Source organism: Lonchura striata, chromosome 14 (genome assembly GCF_050655825.1).
Source record: "Lonchura striata isolate lonStrDom1 chromosome 14, ASM5065582v1, whole genome shotgun sequence".
NCBI lineage: Eukaryota > Metazoa > Chordata > Aves > Passeriformes > Estrildidae > Lonchura > Lonchura striata.
Window position 1 is genome coordinate 15,035,351 of NC_140716.1, and position 15,955 is coordinate 15,051,305.

The 15,955-nt window shown below is 68.7% G+C and overlaps 2 protein-coding genes across 2 annotated transcripts; both read left to right on the forward strand.

Annotated features, from left to right (window-relative positions):
• Positions 1–1,971: 1,971 nt before the first annotated feature.
• LOC110470205 (uncharacterized) lies at positions 1,972–12,729 on the forward strand. The gene is made up of 11 exons (XM_077786792.2): positions 1,972–2,081; positions 4,363–5,292; positions 9,904–10,119; positions 10,478–10,606; positions 10,769–10,850; positions 10,945–11,082; positions 11,510–11,627; positions 11,704–11,799; positions 11,917–12,013; positions 12,222–12,273; positions 12,377–12,729. The coding sequence occupies exons 1-11, from the start codon at positions 2,027–2,029 to the stop codon at positions 12,519–12,521; spliced, it is 2,058 nt and encodes a 685-aa protein (XP_077642918.2). The 5' UTR covers positions 1,972–2,026; the 3' UTR covers positions 12,522–12,729.
• A 143-nt stretch (positions 12,730–12,872) lies between these two features.
• On the forward strand, positions 12,873–14,572 carry LOC110470225 (myeloid-associated differentiation marker-like). The gene has a single exon (XM_021529709.4). The coding sequence runs from the start codon at positions 13,445–13,447 to the stop codon at positions 14,303–14,305; it is 861 nt and encodes a 286-aa protein (XP_021385384.1). The 5' UTR covers positions 12,873–13,444; the 3' UTR covers positions 14,306–14,572.
• The last annotated feature ends 1,383 nt before the right edge of the window (positions 14,573–15,955 follow it).

Consider the following 15,955-nt stretch of genomic DNA (forward strand, 5'->3'; position numbering starts at 1 on the left):
GCCTCCAAAAGGCCCTTGAAACCCCTCTGGACCCCCTCTGGACCCCTCTGAACCCCCTCTCTGGACCTTCTTCATGTGCCTCTCAAAAGAATTAAATTTTTTAATAACATCTCTAAACTCAAACAGTTTGCAATTACCCTAAACCCCCTCTGAACAACAGCAGAGGAGCACAGGCAACCCTAAAACAGCTCCAAAGCTTCTCAAAAACTCATAAAAAAAAAATAATCAGAGCTGCTCCACGCCATTCTAGCTCTTCTGCACCTCCTCTGAAAAGGGCTTAAAACCTCCCCAACTTTTTCATAACTGCTCCAGGAAAGTCCTAAAGCTCTGAAGGCCTCTGCATCCTTCAGAACAGCTCCAGAGCTGGTCCCAGCCCAGCCCAGCTCTGACCCTTCCACCCAGCTCGGGGGCTGAGCACGGGGACACACCCCCAGCCCTGGGGCAGCTCTGGGCCACTCGTGGCAGGAGGGACACGGAGGGAGCAGGTCCAGGGAAGGGAACAGAGCCAGGGAGGGTCAGGATCACCAGGAGGGGCTGAGGGAGCTGGGGAGGGGCTCAGCCTGGAGAAAAGGAGGCTCAGGGGGGACCTTGTGGCTCTGCACAACTCCTGACAGGAGGGGACAGCCAGGGGGGTCGGGCTCTGCTCCCAGGGACAGGAGGAGAGGGAATGGCCTCAACTGTGCCAGGGGAGGTTTACACTGAATATTGGGAATATTCCTTCATGGAAAGGGTGGTCAGGCACTGGCACAGCTGCCCGGGACAGTGATGGAGTCCCACCCTTGGAGGGGTTTAAAGACATGGATGTGGCACTTGGGGACCTGGCTCAGTGCTGGCCTTGGCAGTGCTGAGGGATGTTTGGACTTGATGATCTCAGGACTTTTCCAGCCACAACAATCCTGTGGTTCCATGGGCCAGTGGCACTTCTGAACGCCCCCAAAGCCTGGCCACGACCAGGGCCACCACCACCAAGTGCCAGGTGCCCTGGTCCCTGTGCTGTGTCTCCAGAGGCTCCACGGCCGTGTCCCTGTCCCCAGCCGTGGCAGGAATGTGCTCCAGCCCAGCCGGGGCTCTGCCGCGGGAGGGGAAGGGATTGCTCTGTGTGCAGAAGGGATTTCCAGCTCCTTCCCCTCCCATCTGCTGCCGATCCCGGCTGGGATGGGGTTAACCCTTGGCGGCCGGGCTGGGGGGGCAGGAGGGGCCCAGCCCTGGGTTAGGGGGGGCAGCCCCAGCGCAACCCCCACCCCGGGGTGCTGCCGGTGCCACCCTTGGGACTCGCCGCGGGCACAGCACCGCGATGGCCGCGGGGAGCGCAGTGCCCAGGGATGCTCCAGGCGCTCCAGCACGGCACCCAGCCCCTGGCAGGGACACACCGGAGGGTGGTGACACCCCAGCAAAGACCCCGCGCCCAGCCGGGACACAGCGACAGCAGCCCTGCCGGTTCCAGAGCATTTTCCTCCTCCTGCTCCCAGCTGGAAGTTCCTGGGTGATGCAGAACCTGGGGAGGAGAGGCCGCTCGAAGCCCCCCGCCGCTGGAGCCTGGCAGGGCCCCCCAGCCTGCCTGGGACCCCCAGCCCGGCCAGGCTCCCTCCCCGCTCCTCCGGGACCTCCAGCCCTGCCCGCTATCCTCCAGCCCTCCGGGGCCCCCCAGCCTTCCCGGGAGCCCTCCAGCCTGGCCAGGAACTCCCCCCGACTCTCTCGGGGACCCCCAGCCCGCCCGGGACCCCCAGCCGGGGGCTGCAGCATCCCAGCGCCCCGGGATGGGGCGGGCGCGGCGGGGCCGGCGGAGCTGCGGGGCCGGCCCGGGGAGGAGGGGGGGGTCTCGGGCCGGGGCGGGGGCGCAGGCGGGACCTCCCCCTCCCCTCCCTTTCCCCTCCCCTCCCCCGGCCGGTCCCCTCCTCCTTCCCCTCCCGCCGAGGGCAGGCGGCGCCGGCCCGTCCCGTCGCGGGGCTCGGTGGGCTCGGCCGCGCTGCCCCTCCGCGTGCGGGGGTCGCGGGTGGGCGGCAGCCCCGGCCCCCCCCGCCCCGCCATGGCCCGGCTCTCGGTCAAGGAGCACCTGGACGGGATCCTCTCCGACTTCGAAGGTGCGGCCGGGGCCGCGGGGCCCCCTCGGGGCCGTGGGAGGAACGGGGGATGTCCCGGGGGGGAGCGCTGCTGCCTGGGCGTCCTGGGGCCGGGGGTGCCCCCCAAGGGCTGAGCATCGTGGGGGGCTGCGCTCCCCCCGCCCGGACGCTGATTTTGGGGGCGATGCTGCTGGCTGGGCTTTTTGTGGGGGCTGGGGTGTCCCCAAGGGGGGAGCACCGGGCACGGGGCTTCGGTCCGGGGGTTTTGCGGCTGCTGGGCCGGGGATCTCGGGGTGGGCTGAGCATGGTGGGGGCTGCGCTCCCCACAGGGGGCTGCGATTGGGGGGGGATGCTGGGCTGGGCATCTTGGGGGGCCTGGGGGCTCCCCGAGGTCTCAGCGTCGTAGCGGGCTGCGCTGCCCTCCGGGGGCTGGGTATTGGGGACGGGGGCTGCACATCGTGGGGGACTGCACATCGTGGGGGGCTGCACATCGTGGGGGGCTGCACATCGTGGGGGCTGCACATCGTGGGGGACTGCACATCGTGGGGGGCTGCACATCGTGGGGACGCGGGGTGGCCCCCGGGACTGGGCATCGTGGGGGGCTGCTCTCCCCCAGCGCGGGGGATGCGGGGTTGCTCTCGGGGGGCGCGGCTGTGGGGTGGGCACGGGGGGCGACCGAGGCTGGACCGAGACCCGAGGTCGCGGTGTCCCCGCGTGTGCGCGCTCCCCGCGTGTGCGCGCTCTGCCCGCGGGCCGGGGGCTGCGGGGGGAGCCGGGGCCGGGCCGGGGGCGGGCGGCGAAACCCGACCCCGGGGCTGCTGCTGCCCTCGCCGGGGAGGAATGTGTGCACCTACCCCGGGCACCTTAACCCCGCCGCTGCCGGCTGACCCCCCTCAGTCCCCCCCAAACCCCTCTGAACCTCCTGCCACCACTCCTTTACCTCCCACCATCCCCCGAGCACCCTGCCCCCCTCTAAACCTCCTGCCACCCCATCCGACCGTCTCCCCTTCAATCCTGCCACTCCCCCTTCGCCCTCTGCCACCCCCACCTTGCCCTGCAGCCCCTCGTTGCTCCCCCTGCCCATCGCTCCGGACACCAGCTGGATGGAGCCTGGGTGAGGCTGGGTCAGGAGCCAGAGGCAGGTTTGGGGTAAAAGGAGGCATTTTGGGCGGTAACAAAGCAGAGACGTGTGGGGGGATGTGGGGAGGGGGTCGCCGGCCTCCTGACCCCGTGGCCCCCGGCAGCCCGGCCGCAGAATTACCTGCCCCGGGCAGAGCTGTGATGGGCAGCGCCACACCCCGGCCTCTGCCCCCTGCCCTGGCCCGGCCACGGGGCACCGGGGGAGGGACGGGCAGGACCCTCACGCCCCGCTGTACCGGCACCGCGGCGGAGGAAGAGGAGGGTGGGGGCGGGCTGGTGCCAGCGGGTGGCTGCCGGGACAGGCTGGCACAGGCGGACAGGATGCAGGGGCGCAGCGTGGGCCGCCCCCACGGAGCCCCCGGGGGAAGCAGCCGCTCGGCGCTTGGCAGCGAGGCTGAGGGAGGCTCCGGGGGGAACCTGGGCCCCCCGCGTTCCCCCGGGACCGCGGACCCGGCACCGTGCGGAGCCCCTCGGGCAGCGCCGGGGGAGCCTCCTGCGGGGCTGGGAGGAAGGAGGGGGCGGCTGCACCGTGGGGGCTTCACCAGGGTCACCCCCGTGGGGTCGGTCCCACATGCAGTGCCAGGCGCCCGGAGGGGGGACCAGCAGGAGCTCCGCACGGGCTCAGCGCTGGCTGCGGCACCCTGGGGAGCCAAGGGGCCCGTGGGGGGCACGTTGGCACCCAGGGCTGTGCCCTGGGCTCGGGGCCGCTGTGAAGCCGCGTGGGAGGCGCAGCAGCAGCCACCAGAACGGGGTGTGACAGTCCCCGAGCGTGGCAGTGGCGCTGCCCCCCCTGCCATCAGCGGGCTCCAGGGTTAAGGCCCGGGAAAGGGCAGGAATCCTTCCCGGCTGCCCGGATGGGTGCAGGGGGAGAGGGTCAGGCGGGGATCCGGTTACTCGGCCGGATCCCTTTCAGGGGGAATAAAGCAGGCAGTGTGCTGAGAGGGGAGCCGGCGGCACCGGCCAGATCAACCGGGGAACAATGATAAAACCCTCGGGGACAGCGCCGCGGGGCTGGGGAGGAGCTGGCGCCGGGCCGGGGTCCTCGCTGGGACGGGCTCATAAATCGGGGGCACCTCTGGGTGATGGGGGGATATACATGGGGCTGGGGAGGGGACGAGTGCCATCGGGGAGCATCCGGTGCCATCTCTCTCTCTGTCCCCAGCGCTCAAGAAGTCATTTGAGGCAGAAGATGGGGACGAGGCACCCGGCTCTTTGCTGTCCTCAGGCACCGGCGACAGCCCCCAGCCACTGCAGCCGGGCCACCCGCCCCGCCTGGGCAGCGGCCCCAGCCCGGCGCCCAGCCCCGTGCTGCGGACGCGGCTCGGTACCGGCCTGGCCACCGGCCGAGCCAACGGCACCGGCATCGCCCGCGCCGCCTCCTTCCAGACCCGCCAGGCCTCGGCCACGGGGCCGGGCAGTGACGGGGAGAGCCAGCGCAGCTCGTCCTCCAGCCTGGAGAGCCCCGCGCCCACCGGGCCCCCCCAGCCACCGGGCAGCTCCCCGGCCGCCAGCCCCGGCTTGAAGAAGGTCCCGTCGCACGGCAGCGTCTTCCCGGTGGAGCTGGATCATCCCCTCCGCGGGGCCGCCGCCAGCCACGGCTCTCTGCCGGCGCTGGACCTGCACATCGCCGAGGAGCCGGGCCTGGGGACGCCGTGGGGCACCCAGAGCTCTGCAGCCCAGCCTCGCACCCCCCAGCCTTCCTCCTCATCCTCCTCATCCTCCTGCCTGCCCCCATCCGATGGCACAGAGACAGCCCCGGGGCGCTGGGACACGGCGCAGGGCGCGGGGTCCCGGCCGCAGCGGAGGGTCACGCTCAGCGCCAGCCCCGTCCCGTCCCGCCGGCCCCCGGCTCAGCCCCGGGCACGGGGAGAGGCAGCCCCGGCTGGGGGGAGGCCCGAGGGGCTGCCACCGCTGCCAGCCCCCCAGGCCGCCACCTTCAGGCTGGTGTCGCAGCCGCAGACGGTGCAAGTGAGCTCCCAGCCCGCCTTCCTCGGGGGGCTGGTGCTGGTGCCGGCCCTGGGGATGATGGCACCGCGGGGACCCTGCGTGGTGGCCGCGGCTCCCGGCGAGGCAGCGGTGACGCCAGAGCACGGTAGGATTTGTTCTTCTCCCCGTCCCTCTCTCCGCCGGGCCCCCCTCGGCGGGCGCGGCGCTGCCAAAACCCCGCACGAGCTGATGCCGGGAAGAGTCACGGCGACTTTGGGGACAGGCGCCCCGCCAGCTCCCGCCGCTCCCCCGTGCCGGGGCCCGCGGAGCTGGCGGCGCTCCCGGCCCGCCCGTCCCCGCGGTGCCTGGCGAGCCGCCCGCAGCCCCGGCGCTGATGCTTCTCCCGGCGCTGATGGTTCTCCCGGCGCTGATGCTTTTCCAGACAGGTCGGGACACATGTGCCCATCGCGCCGGCCCCGCGCGTGCCGCCTATCGCCGCGATCTTGTCCCGCGTCCAGCGCTTTCTTCCCCTCTCCTCCCTCCTGGCTTGGCACGGGGCTGGATCCTGTTCCTCCCTCCCCGCGGGGCGCGGGAGGTGGCGGGGGGCCAAGGTGCGCCGGGGCGTGCTCGGCGTGCGCCCGGCGCCGCGGGGAGCGCTGCCCGGCTGTGCCCGCGGCTCCCGCCGTGCCAGGGCGGGCGCTGCCAAGCCCGTGCCCGTCCCCAAGCAAGGGGAGGGGGCAGCCAGTGTCCCTCCTCCCAGCGGCCGCTCCGGGAGGGCCGGAGGGCGCCGGGGTGGCCGGAGACGGCCGCCACCGCCGCTGCTCCGTGGCTGGGCGCTCGGGGCTCTTTGCCCGTCTCGCTGGGTTGTCGCGGAGCCGCCGCGGCCGGGCCCTAAGTACTGACGCGGCGAAGGAATCCATACATCTGCTCCGGGCCGCGGTGAATCATCCCCCAGCAATGCCCCTGGCCGTGCTGCCCAGCCAGCCCGGCTGCCCCGCTGCCCGCGGCTCCCCGGGCCGGGCATGGGGCCGGGCACGGCCGGGGTCATGGGGACACGGGGGAGCAGAGCCCGAGGCTGAGCGAAGTGATGGGGGCACTGAAGGACAGTGCTCAGGGCTGAGACAGGTGATGGGGACAAGGATGTGGTGTTCAGGGCTGAGTCAGGAGTGATGGGGACACAAAGGGACAGCAGCTGGGGCGGCGCCAAGGTGACGGGGACATGGGGGCACGGTACCTGGGGCCAAGCCGGGGGCACGGGAAGACAAGAGGCAGTGCTCAGGGCTGTGACAGGGACACGGTGCTCAGGACCAAGCTGTGGTGATGCAGTTGTGCTCAGAGCAGAGCTGGGGCCACGGGGACACGGTGCTTGGGGACAAGCCAGGGTCACAGGAAGACAAGGGACAGTGCCCAGGGCTGTGACAGGGACACGGTACTGAAGAGCAAGCTGGGGTGGCAGGGAAATGGGGACACGGAGCTCGGGATGGAGCCGGGGTGATGAAGGGACAGTGCTCAGGACAGAGCCGTGTTGGTGGCCGGCAGCCGAGTGCGGTGTGCCCAGGCTGGGGCGGGACAGGAGCCAGCGGGCAGCGGGTGGCACCGGCTGCCCTGCAGATGGCCCGGGCTGGCAGGGGGCTGGCAGACACTGCTCGGGCACAGCGGTTTCTCTGCCAGGAAGAGGTGGGAACGTGCTGTTTCCCCCGCCGGGAGGCCACCCCGGCCCCCAGCCGCTGACACCCGCGGATGGCCTCGGGGCGCCGTGGCGCGGTGGGTCCCACACCCCGCAGGAGGAAGCTCCGAGGGAGCCGCCGGCCGCAGCATTTCACTTCCACGCCGGGTCGCCCACGCAGGGCCCGGGGCAAGGAGGAGGAGGAGCGGAGGAGGAGCCGTGGGCAGCAGCCGCCCTCTGCCTTGCACCCCAGGAGCCATTTGGCCCCGGTGACCAGCTCTCGGCGGCAGCAGCCCCGGCTCCGGCCGGCTCGCCCAGGTAGGGATGGCGTGGTGGCAGCGGGCAGGGCGGTGTGAGGGCAGAGGGTGCTGCCACCGGGGCTGGGTGACTTGTCCCCTGTCCCCAGCAGCGCTGCAGGCACAGGGTTTCGCTCGATGGTTCACTTCTGCTTCTGCTCACCGACGGTCCCCAGCCACCCCGTGCCCTGTCCCGTGGCTCTCACGGCCAGACGGACGGGCTGGCTTCGAGTCTGCCTGCAGATGGGGACTGTCACCACTGGCCCTTAGGTCGTGTTTGGCACTGGGACAGGCACTGGTGTTTCTGGGTCAGATCAGCTGGGAAGGCAGAGCCGTGGTGTGACCGGGGCAGTGGGTGCATCCCCAAAACCTGCATCCCTGTGCCAGAGGGGTCAGCTCCCTTGTGCTGGACCCAGAGCCAGGCTCTCCCCATCCCGTGCCCGGCTGCTCGGTTTGGAGCAGTGGTGAGCAGCCGGACAGGGAGCTCCTGTCCCAGCTCATCCTCTCCCAGCACCCTCCACCCTTGAAGCTTTATTACAGGCTTCCCAGGGAACTGGCCAATTAACCCTGCATCGGTAATTAAATCCATGGAGGAGACCACGGACCCGGGATTACTTGTCCCTGTCTGGAAAATAAGAGCATCCGTGATTAGTGCTGGAACAGGTCTGGCTGCAGGAGCCATTTGCCCCGGAGCTCCGTGGGGATGCCAGGGAGCTTCCACGTGCCACCCACTGCTGGCCATTACCAGCGGGGCTTTTTGGCACTGAGGGCAGGGACACGGAGGGCTCTGGACCCGTGGGGGAGGCAGCAGTGGGTGCAGCACCCAGTGTCACCCCAGACATGCCCTCCGGCTGTGGGTGTCTCCTTGGTGTTGCCCCTGACGGGGTGCAGGGCAGTGGCTGAGCCCCTCTGTGGGAACTGCACCCAGGGAGCTGGGGGGTGCAGCACCAAATTCCACCTGCCCCCTGCCTGCAGTGCCCACCACCCTGAATATCCCACCTGCCCCCTGCCTGCAGTGCCCACCACCCTGGATGGCTCCATCGGCTGCACCACTTGGTTCTGGATCTGTCCTGGCGACTGCCAGACTGGCAAGGACTGGGAAGGGGGGCCAGGCTGGGGGCACGGGGGGCTGCAGTAGTTTTCGGGGTCCTCTCCCTGATGGGGACCTCCCTCCCCACGTCGCTGCCAGCCTGTGGAACCCCCTGTTGGCAAGGCCGGTGCCGGGTGGGTGGATCCCCGCCGGAGTGAGCATCCTGCCCTCCCCCAGCCCCCAGCCGGGTGTCACCGCTGTCACCAGGAAATCCGCGGCTGTTTCACCACTTCCGAGGAACATCCCGACCCAGGGGGAGCAGGGGCAGCTGGGACATGCGACACTGCTGTCCCCAAGCCTTCCATCACTCCGGCACCCAGCGGGCACCGGGGGCGGGGTGGCTGCCACGCCGGGATGCCGTTGCCATGGCAATGGAGGTGTTCAGCTCCATCATCCCCTGGCATCCCGGGCTGGCTCGGGCCAGCCCCTGCCCGCATGCCCCTTGTCCCCTGGCTGCGTGGCACACGGACACGGTCTCAGCAGGTCCCTCGCAGCCTGGGCCGTCGCAAGCTGCCGCTCCAGCCTCGCCGGTGCCAAGCGCCGGCTGGCACATACGGGGGAGGCTGCGGCGTGGGGGGACGCAAGCGCCGTGGGGCACTGCGGCAGTGGGGCGGCTGGCACGGCCGCCACCCCTTCACCACCCCGCCGTGCGGGGCTGGGGAGGGTGGGGGGCACAGAGCAGGGTGGTCCCCGGTGCCCGTGGGTGCCAGTGGGGATCGTGCCCACGGCCAAACACTCCCACTGCCATTCAGTGCCACGCAGCCGCTCGGGGGGTGATGGGGGACAAAGTGAGGGGTGGGGGTGTCCTGTGCCATGGGAGGGGTCCCCATCCGTGCTGGCCATGTGCCGGGTGGGCACAGTCGGGTGGGCACAGCCCTCCTCACCCACCAGTCCATCACAAACCGGGCGCAGGGGCCTGGCTGTGTGGGGAGGGGGCTGCGGGGGGCGGGTATTGCCATGCTGGTCATGCGTGGGAGCCGCAGCCTCGGCGGAGCCGGGTTGGTGCCAGGCGGGAGCTGGCGGAGGGAAGGGGCCGGGCTGCGGCGCCGCCGGGGCTGGGGGTGCGGATGGCGCCCCGGGGACCCCCCCGGCCCTAACGGGGCGCTGAGCGAGGGCACCGCGGCGCCGAGGTAGGAGCCGAACAATGGCCGTGCTGGGAAGCAGCAGGAGGAGGAGGAGGAGAAGGAAGAAAGGGGTTTGGGGCTGCCGCACAAAGGGCTGGGGCGGGCACGGGGCTCCCGGTGTGGGGCACGCTCCGGGCACCGTCCCCCGGGCAGACCCCGCGTGTCCCTGGGGGCTCGGGGTTGTGCCGGGGATCGCGGTGCCCCCCGGGCAGCAGTGCCCGGTGCCGGGTGCGCTGTGGGGCGGCACGTCCTGCCCGGGGCCGGAGCCCCCGCTCCGCTGTGCCGGGCCCGAGCGGCGCCGCGGGTCCGGGCTGCGCGCACGGTGCCGGCCGCGGTGCCCGATGCTCGCGGGGCAGCCGGTGGCACCGTGGGCTCCGGTGGCACGACCGCCCCAAAGATGCCCCCGGCAACCCCTCGGACCCTTCGGCGCGGCGGGGGGGTGGCGTGCCCCGTTGCCATGCCGAGCCTCGCCGGCTCCCGGGAATGTGCCGGGGCTGCGTGCCCGCCGGCTGCTGGGGCAACGCCGCCGCCGCAGGGGTGGGCACCCAGGGGTGGGCACCCAGGGGTCCAGGCTCACCGCTTTGCCCACCCCGCGGTGCAGGGAGCAGCCTGGAGCCCGAGGAGCGCAGCATGGAGCCGCCGGCCGTGCCGGAGGAGGAGGAGGAGGAGGAGGAGAAGGAGGGGGCGGTGCCCCTCTCCATGGCGCCCGGCCCCGTGGGCTGCCAGCTCTTTGGATACGTGGGAATCGAAGCTGTGCTCGACCAGATGAAAATCAAAACCATGAAGACGGGCTTTGAGTTCAACATCATGGTTGTGGGTGAGCGCTGGGCGTGGGGTTTGCTCCTGGGTGGGGTGGGAACACTGGCTCCGATTCCACCATGCCAGGGAAAACATGATTTTAAGGGATTTTAAGGAAATTTAAGTTATTTTAACTGATTTAAGTAGCAAACAGTTGAAAAGTAGTAATATCCCGTACCACATAGCATATAATGCTGATAGGTGAACTCATCCCAGCCTCTGGGATGCTCCCAAGTGGATTCCAAGGGGTTATTGACTTGGGGAAGAAATTTATTTGGGGATAAACCAGAGTTGTCCCAACCTCTGGGTTGCTCCCAAGTGGATATCGAGATGTTACTGCCCTGGGGGACAAACCAGAGCTGCCCGTGTCCCCTCAGGGCAGAGCGGGCTGGGGAAGTCCACGATGGTGAACACCCTCTTCAAGTCCAAGGTGAGCCGCAAATCCTCACAGCCCGGCCAGGAGGAACGTATTCCCAAAACAGTGCAACTCCAGTCCATCACCCACGGTAAGGTCACCACCACGGGGTCGTGTCCCCCCAGCCCTTGGGACAAGCAGGGGACTGGGCTGGGGGCCTGAAGCTGCGTTCACAGCCTCAAAACATCCCTCACACCTGGTGCCCTGCTTTTCCCCAATGTTTCTCCCCCCCTGACCCACCTCTGTCCCACAGTCATCGAGGAGAAGGGGGTGAAGATGAAGCTGACGGTGACCGACACACCAGGGTTTGGGGACCAGATCAACAATGAGAACTGGTAGGACACAACGGGGAGCAGGAGCCCAGCTCGCTGGGTGGCAGTTTGGGGTAGGGGTTGAGCTCAGGGCTGTCCCTCAACTCCTCATCCTCAGCTGGGACCCCATCATCAAATACATCAACGAGCAGTACGAGAGGTACCTGCGGGAGGAGATCCTCATCACCCGCAAGAGGAAGATCCCGGACACGCGGGTCCATGGATGCGTCTACTTCGTCCCCCCCACAGGCCACTGGTGAGTCCCCACTCACAGCACGCGTAGGGGATGGGGTCACCACGGCGTGGTTGTGCCACCCTGGGCTGGTGGTGGTGGAGTCACCCTGAGGTGATGGTGGTGGAATCTGGGGTGATAATGGTGGAGTCACCCTGAGGTGATGGTGGTGCAGACTCCTCAGGGTGACTCTGGAGTGGTAGTGGTATGGTCACCCCATGGTGACAGTGGCGGGGAGGTCACGGTGGTGGGGTTGTGTCACCCTGGGATGATGATGGTGAGGTCACCTCAGGGTGACAGAGATAGGGTATCAACCTGGGGTGGTAGTGGGGAAGGTCCCTCAGGGCGATGCTGCTGGGGTCACCTCAGAGGGACCCTGGGGTGGCAGTGGTGGGGTCATCCCCCAGTGGCAGAGGTGGGGACACCCTGGAGTGACGGTGGCCCTTGTCAGGCTGCGCCCGCTGGACCTGGAGTTCATGCGGCGGCTCAGCAGGATCGTCAACGTGGTGCCGGTGATCGCCAAAGCCGACACGCTCACCCTGGAGGAACGGGCAGAATTCAAGCAGCGGGTGAGGACGGGTCCCCGAGGGGCTCCCGGGCTGCCCCACGTCCCCACAGCCCCGGCTCAAGGCCTGTGTCCCGCAGATCCAGGAGGACCTGAAGACCCACACCATCAGCGTGTACCCACAGGAGGATTTCGACCAGGACCCCGAAGACAGGGCACTGAACGACAGGATTCGTGTGAGTGCCGGGAGGCTGGGACGGAGGGGGCCAGCCCCTGGGGAGCAGAGTGGGGGACAGGGACCCTGGGGAGCCCAGGGGAGCAGCACCCGGGGCGAGCACAGCCTCTGCTGGCAGGAGAAGATTCCCTTTGCCGTGGTGGGGGCAGACCAGGAGCACCAGGTGAACGGCAAGCGGGTGCTGGGCCGCAAGACCAAGTGGGGCATCATTGAAGGTGAGCAGAGCCCCTCGCACCCCCAGCACCCACGGGTGCAGGGAGCAGCACCCCGGCTGTGTCCTTGCCTGGGTGGGTGCCGAGCCACGGGTGGCACGGAGCTGTGCTGGGCTCCGGTGGTACCCAGAGCGTGCCAGGATGCGCTGCCCGGGCATCCCAGAGCCACCGAGCCCTCCTGCCAGCCCTGCCCCTCTGCCTTGCCTTGCAGTGGAGAACCCAGCACACTGCGAGTTCCCCCTCCTGCGGGACCTGCTGATCCGGTGAGCGGGGGGCAGGGTAGGGAGTGCTGCAACCCCACGGGGTGACAGCAGGATGGGGGGGACAGCGACATGATGCCCTTCCTCCCCCTGCCACCCCGGGCAGGTCACACCTGCAGGACCTGAAGGACATCACCCACAACGTCCACTACGAGAGTTACCGCGTGCGGCGGCTGAACGAGAGCAACCGGCCGGGGCTGAGCCCCCTCAACGGGCTGCCTGGCAAGGGCGAGGCCAGCAGCCACCTCTGAGCCACCTCGTGCCCCCCAGATCACCACTGGACCCCATGGCAGCGCCCACCCCTGCCCACCATGGCTGTGCCAGGAACCTGCCTGGGGTGAACCCCCCAAGAGTGCCCAGCTGCCCTGACATGGGTCCCTCATCCCCAAGCTCTGCCACGGGCACCGACCCCTGGACCCTGTGTGACATTAAAGGTTAATCCAGAGCCTTCAGCCTTCACCCTCCTGCTGGACTCCCAACTTTTGATGTGCCATCCTCCTCCTGTGCCACCTGTGGGGTGTGACCAGGGTGCAGATGCCCTCCTCATGGCCGCCTCACCCGCGCTGCCCAGTCAGGCAGCTGGCACAGCTGGACTTTAAACCACTTATCAGGCGGTGGAGGTGCCGGGAGGGGAGCAGAGGTGCCGGAGGGGTGTGGAAATGTTGCCTGCAAGGGTGTGAAGGAGTTACACCCAGCTGTGGCACCCTCCTGCCAGGGGCACCATACTGGGTGCAGCCCCTAAAACCCTCAGGGGCACCCAGTGGGTGCTGCCCCGCTGTACTAAGCCCTGGTGCCTGTCAGAGCGTCGGGGTGCCCCCCCCGGTACTCTGGGGGTGCATGAAAGGCCCTTTTGTACCTCCTGCCGTAGGCGGGGCTGGGGCTCGCTGCCAGGTGGCACATGGTGGCTTCCTGCCCGCCCCCACGGAAGGTCTCAGGTCTCGGTGTCACCACCCTTTGCCCGGCCCCGAGTTAATGATCCACCCGCCGCCAAGCCCCCAGCAGCACCCGGCGTGGTGGCAGCGGCAGCGGGGCCGGGGGTCCCTGGCACGGGTGGCTCGGGAGGGGCTGGTGGCTCCCTGCCCTGGGCCCCACCCCTCTTCCCCAGCTGCCAGATAGGAGTGGCTGCGGGCAGCACGCACTGCCCGGCGCGGCGTGGGCACAGAGCGGCCGCAGCATGGCCACGGTGAACCTCCGCGCCCTCACCTCCTGGGTGGGCATCGCCCGGCTCCTCGCCGTCCTGCTGTCCTGCCTCACCTTCAGCTTGGTGGCCTCCACCGGGCACTTTGGGGGTCCCTACGGGACGTGGTGCATGTTCACCTGGTGCTTCTGCTTCGCCGTGACGCTGCTGGTGCTGCTGCTGGAGCTGCTGGAGCTCTACCCTCTGCTGCCGCTCTCCTGGGACGACTTCACCTCGGCTTTCTCCATGCTGGCCGCTTTGATGGTCTTCACCTCCTCGGTGGTCTTCCCTGCCACCTTCATCCACAGCCCCTGCAGCAGCAGCCAGTGTGCCCGGCAGGCCGTGGCCACCGCCGCCTCCTGCCTCTGCTTCCTCGCCTACGCCGTCGAGGTGTCGCTGACCCGCGCCAAGCCCGGGGACATCAGCAGCTTCCTCTCCACCGTGCCTGGGCTCCTCAAGGTCTTTGAAGCCTACGTGGCTTGCCTGATCTTCTCCTTGCTGGATGAATACAATACAGAACCTGGCCTGATGTGGTGCGTGGCTGTCTACTCCATCTGCTTCATCTTCACCCTCCTCATCATCATCGTCACCATCGGCCGCTGCCTCACCTACATTCCCTGCCCGCTGGAGAAGGTGCTGGTGGGCTACAGCTTCCTGGCCCTGCTGATGTACCTCACTGCCACCATCCTGTGGCCCCTCTACAGCTTCCGGGGACAGAGCCGCCCCGACCCCTGCGGCACGGACTGCTGGTGGAACAAGCACCTGGGGGTCACCTTCCTCACCATCTTCAACCTCATCGCCTACTTGGTGGACCTGGTTTACTCCACCAGGATGGTCTTTTTCAGGGCACCTCCCTAAGGGCTCGGGGCGGGGTTGGGGGTGGTGGGACGGGCTGGGGGCCGGTGCCGGTGGCGGTGCCGGTGCGGGGCTGCCGGTGGAGCTGAGGAAGAGGCCGGGTGCCTCGGAGAGCTCCTTGTCCCCGCGCTGCACGGAGAGCCAGGGGTGCTCCCAGGGCTGCGCTCAGCCCGGGGCCCCACGGGCTGCACAGACACGGGGCTGGAGGGGCCACGCCGGGCTCACTCTGGAGCTTGAGGGGGCTTTGGGATTAAACTGGGTCATTTTTCACTTGTTTCTGCTTCCTCTTTCTTCCCCTTCCCAACCCTCTGCAGGATCCCTGCTGGGGGGTAAGAAGCTGGTGGGCACCATTGGCGCTGGCAGCTGCGGGTGACTTTGGGGGGCACCAGCAGCACTGTGGGAGCACCAGGCTCCAGAAATTCCTTCCCACTCCTTGTTCACCCCGCACTGCAGTGAAGCAGGGCATGACCAGGAAAAGCCCAACCCGGATGCCTCTTTCTTGGTACTTGGACGGGGCCCTGCCAAACAGGTTCAGAAGGAATGCAGCTGTTGGGGGGGCTGACAGCCTGCCAGGTACTTGTCACCAGCATGGCCAGGTCCTTGTCACCACCACAGTCACCCCAGTGGGAGCCCTGCGGGGTTTGGTTCCAGCCACGGAGGCTGGAGTCCTCCTTTGGGGGCTGCTGTGGTGTCCCCTCCCGGGGGAAAACGGGGAGGGGGGGTGGCTGCCACCCAGTGCCAGCAGAGCTGGGGGCACTGACACACATTGTCCCACGGGGGGACAGTGACACCAAAGGCTGGTACGTGGGAAGAAGGCAGCAGTGCAGGGCAGGCAGGGAAGGTGTGCCAGCGGGCAGAGCTCCTGGCACCGCGCTCCCGGATGTGGGATGGGTGCCCGTGGGGCACCCTGGCAGGTTTTGGGGCCACTGTCCCCATGCTGCTCCTTCTGCCACTGCTTGTCCTGGCCACAGCCTGGGGCCATCCCTGCTGCCCTGGGGCTCACAGGGTGACACAAAGTGGGGCTCCCACCGCCAGCAGGTGGCACAGACTGGCAATCACGAAAGAGCCCACAGGTACCCCAGTGCCTGGGCAGGTGGGACTTCTATGGCCAGTGCCAGGGCCACCGCAGTGATGGGCCACCGCAGTGCCAGTGATGTCAACACCACAGGATGCCCTGGGGGGCATTCCCTTTGCCCGATCCCTGTCCCCACAGTGGCCATCACGCTGGCACTGATGGGCAGCAGGCCTAGAGGGCATGGCAGAGTTTTAGGAGGAAATAACAGGAAAATGACAGTGGCGAGGCACAGCCCAGTACAGCAATGCCCAGGATGATGGAAATCGGCAGAGGAAGGAGGACGGGAGGCACAGGGAGGGACAGCGGTGTCACTGGCGAGGAGCCGTGCTGGTAACGCGTGGCTGTGGGTGGCCCGTGGGCAGTGCCAGCACGTGGGGTGCGGGGGGACAGGGGCCAGGCTGGCAGCGGGGGGCAGGTGAGTGGCTGGAGGAACTTTGGGGGGTCCCGGGGGGGTGCATCCCAGGAGCTCAGGGTGGATGCCCATCCCATCGGGGCATCTCCCAGCTGGGGCACAGGGCGGTGCTGGGGGTCGCTGGGAGGACCTGAGACCTGGTGGGTGCGGGAAGCCCCGGTGCCGG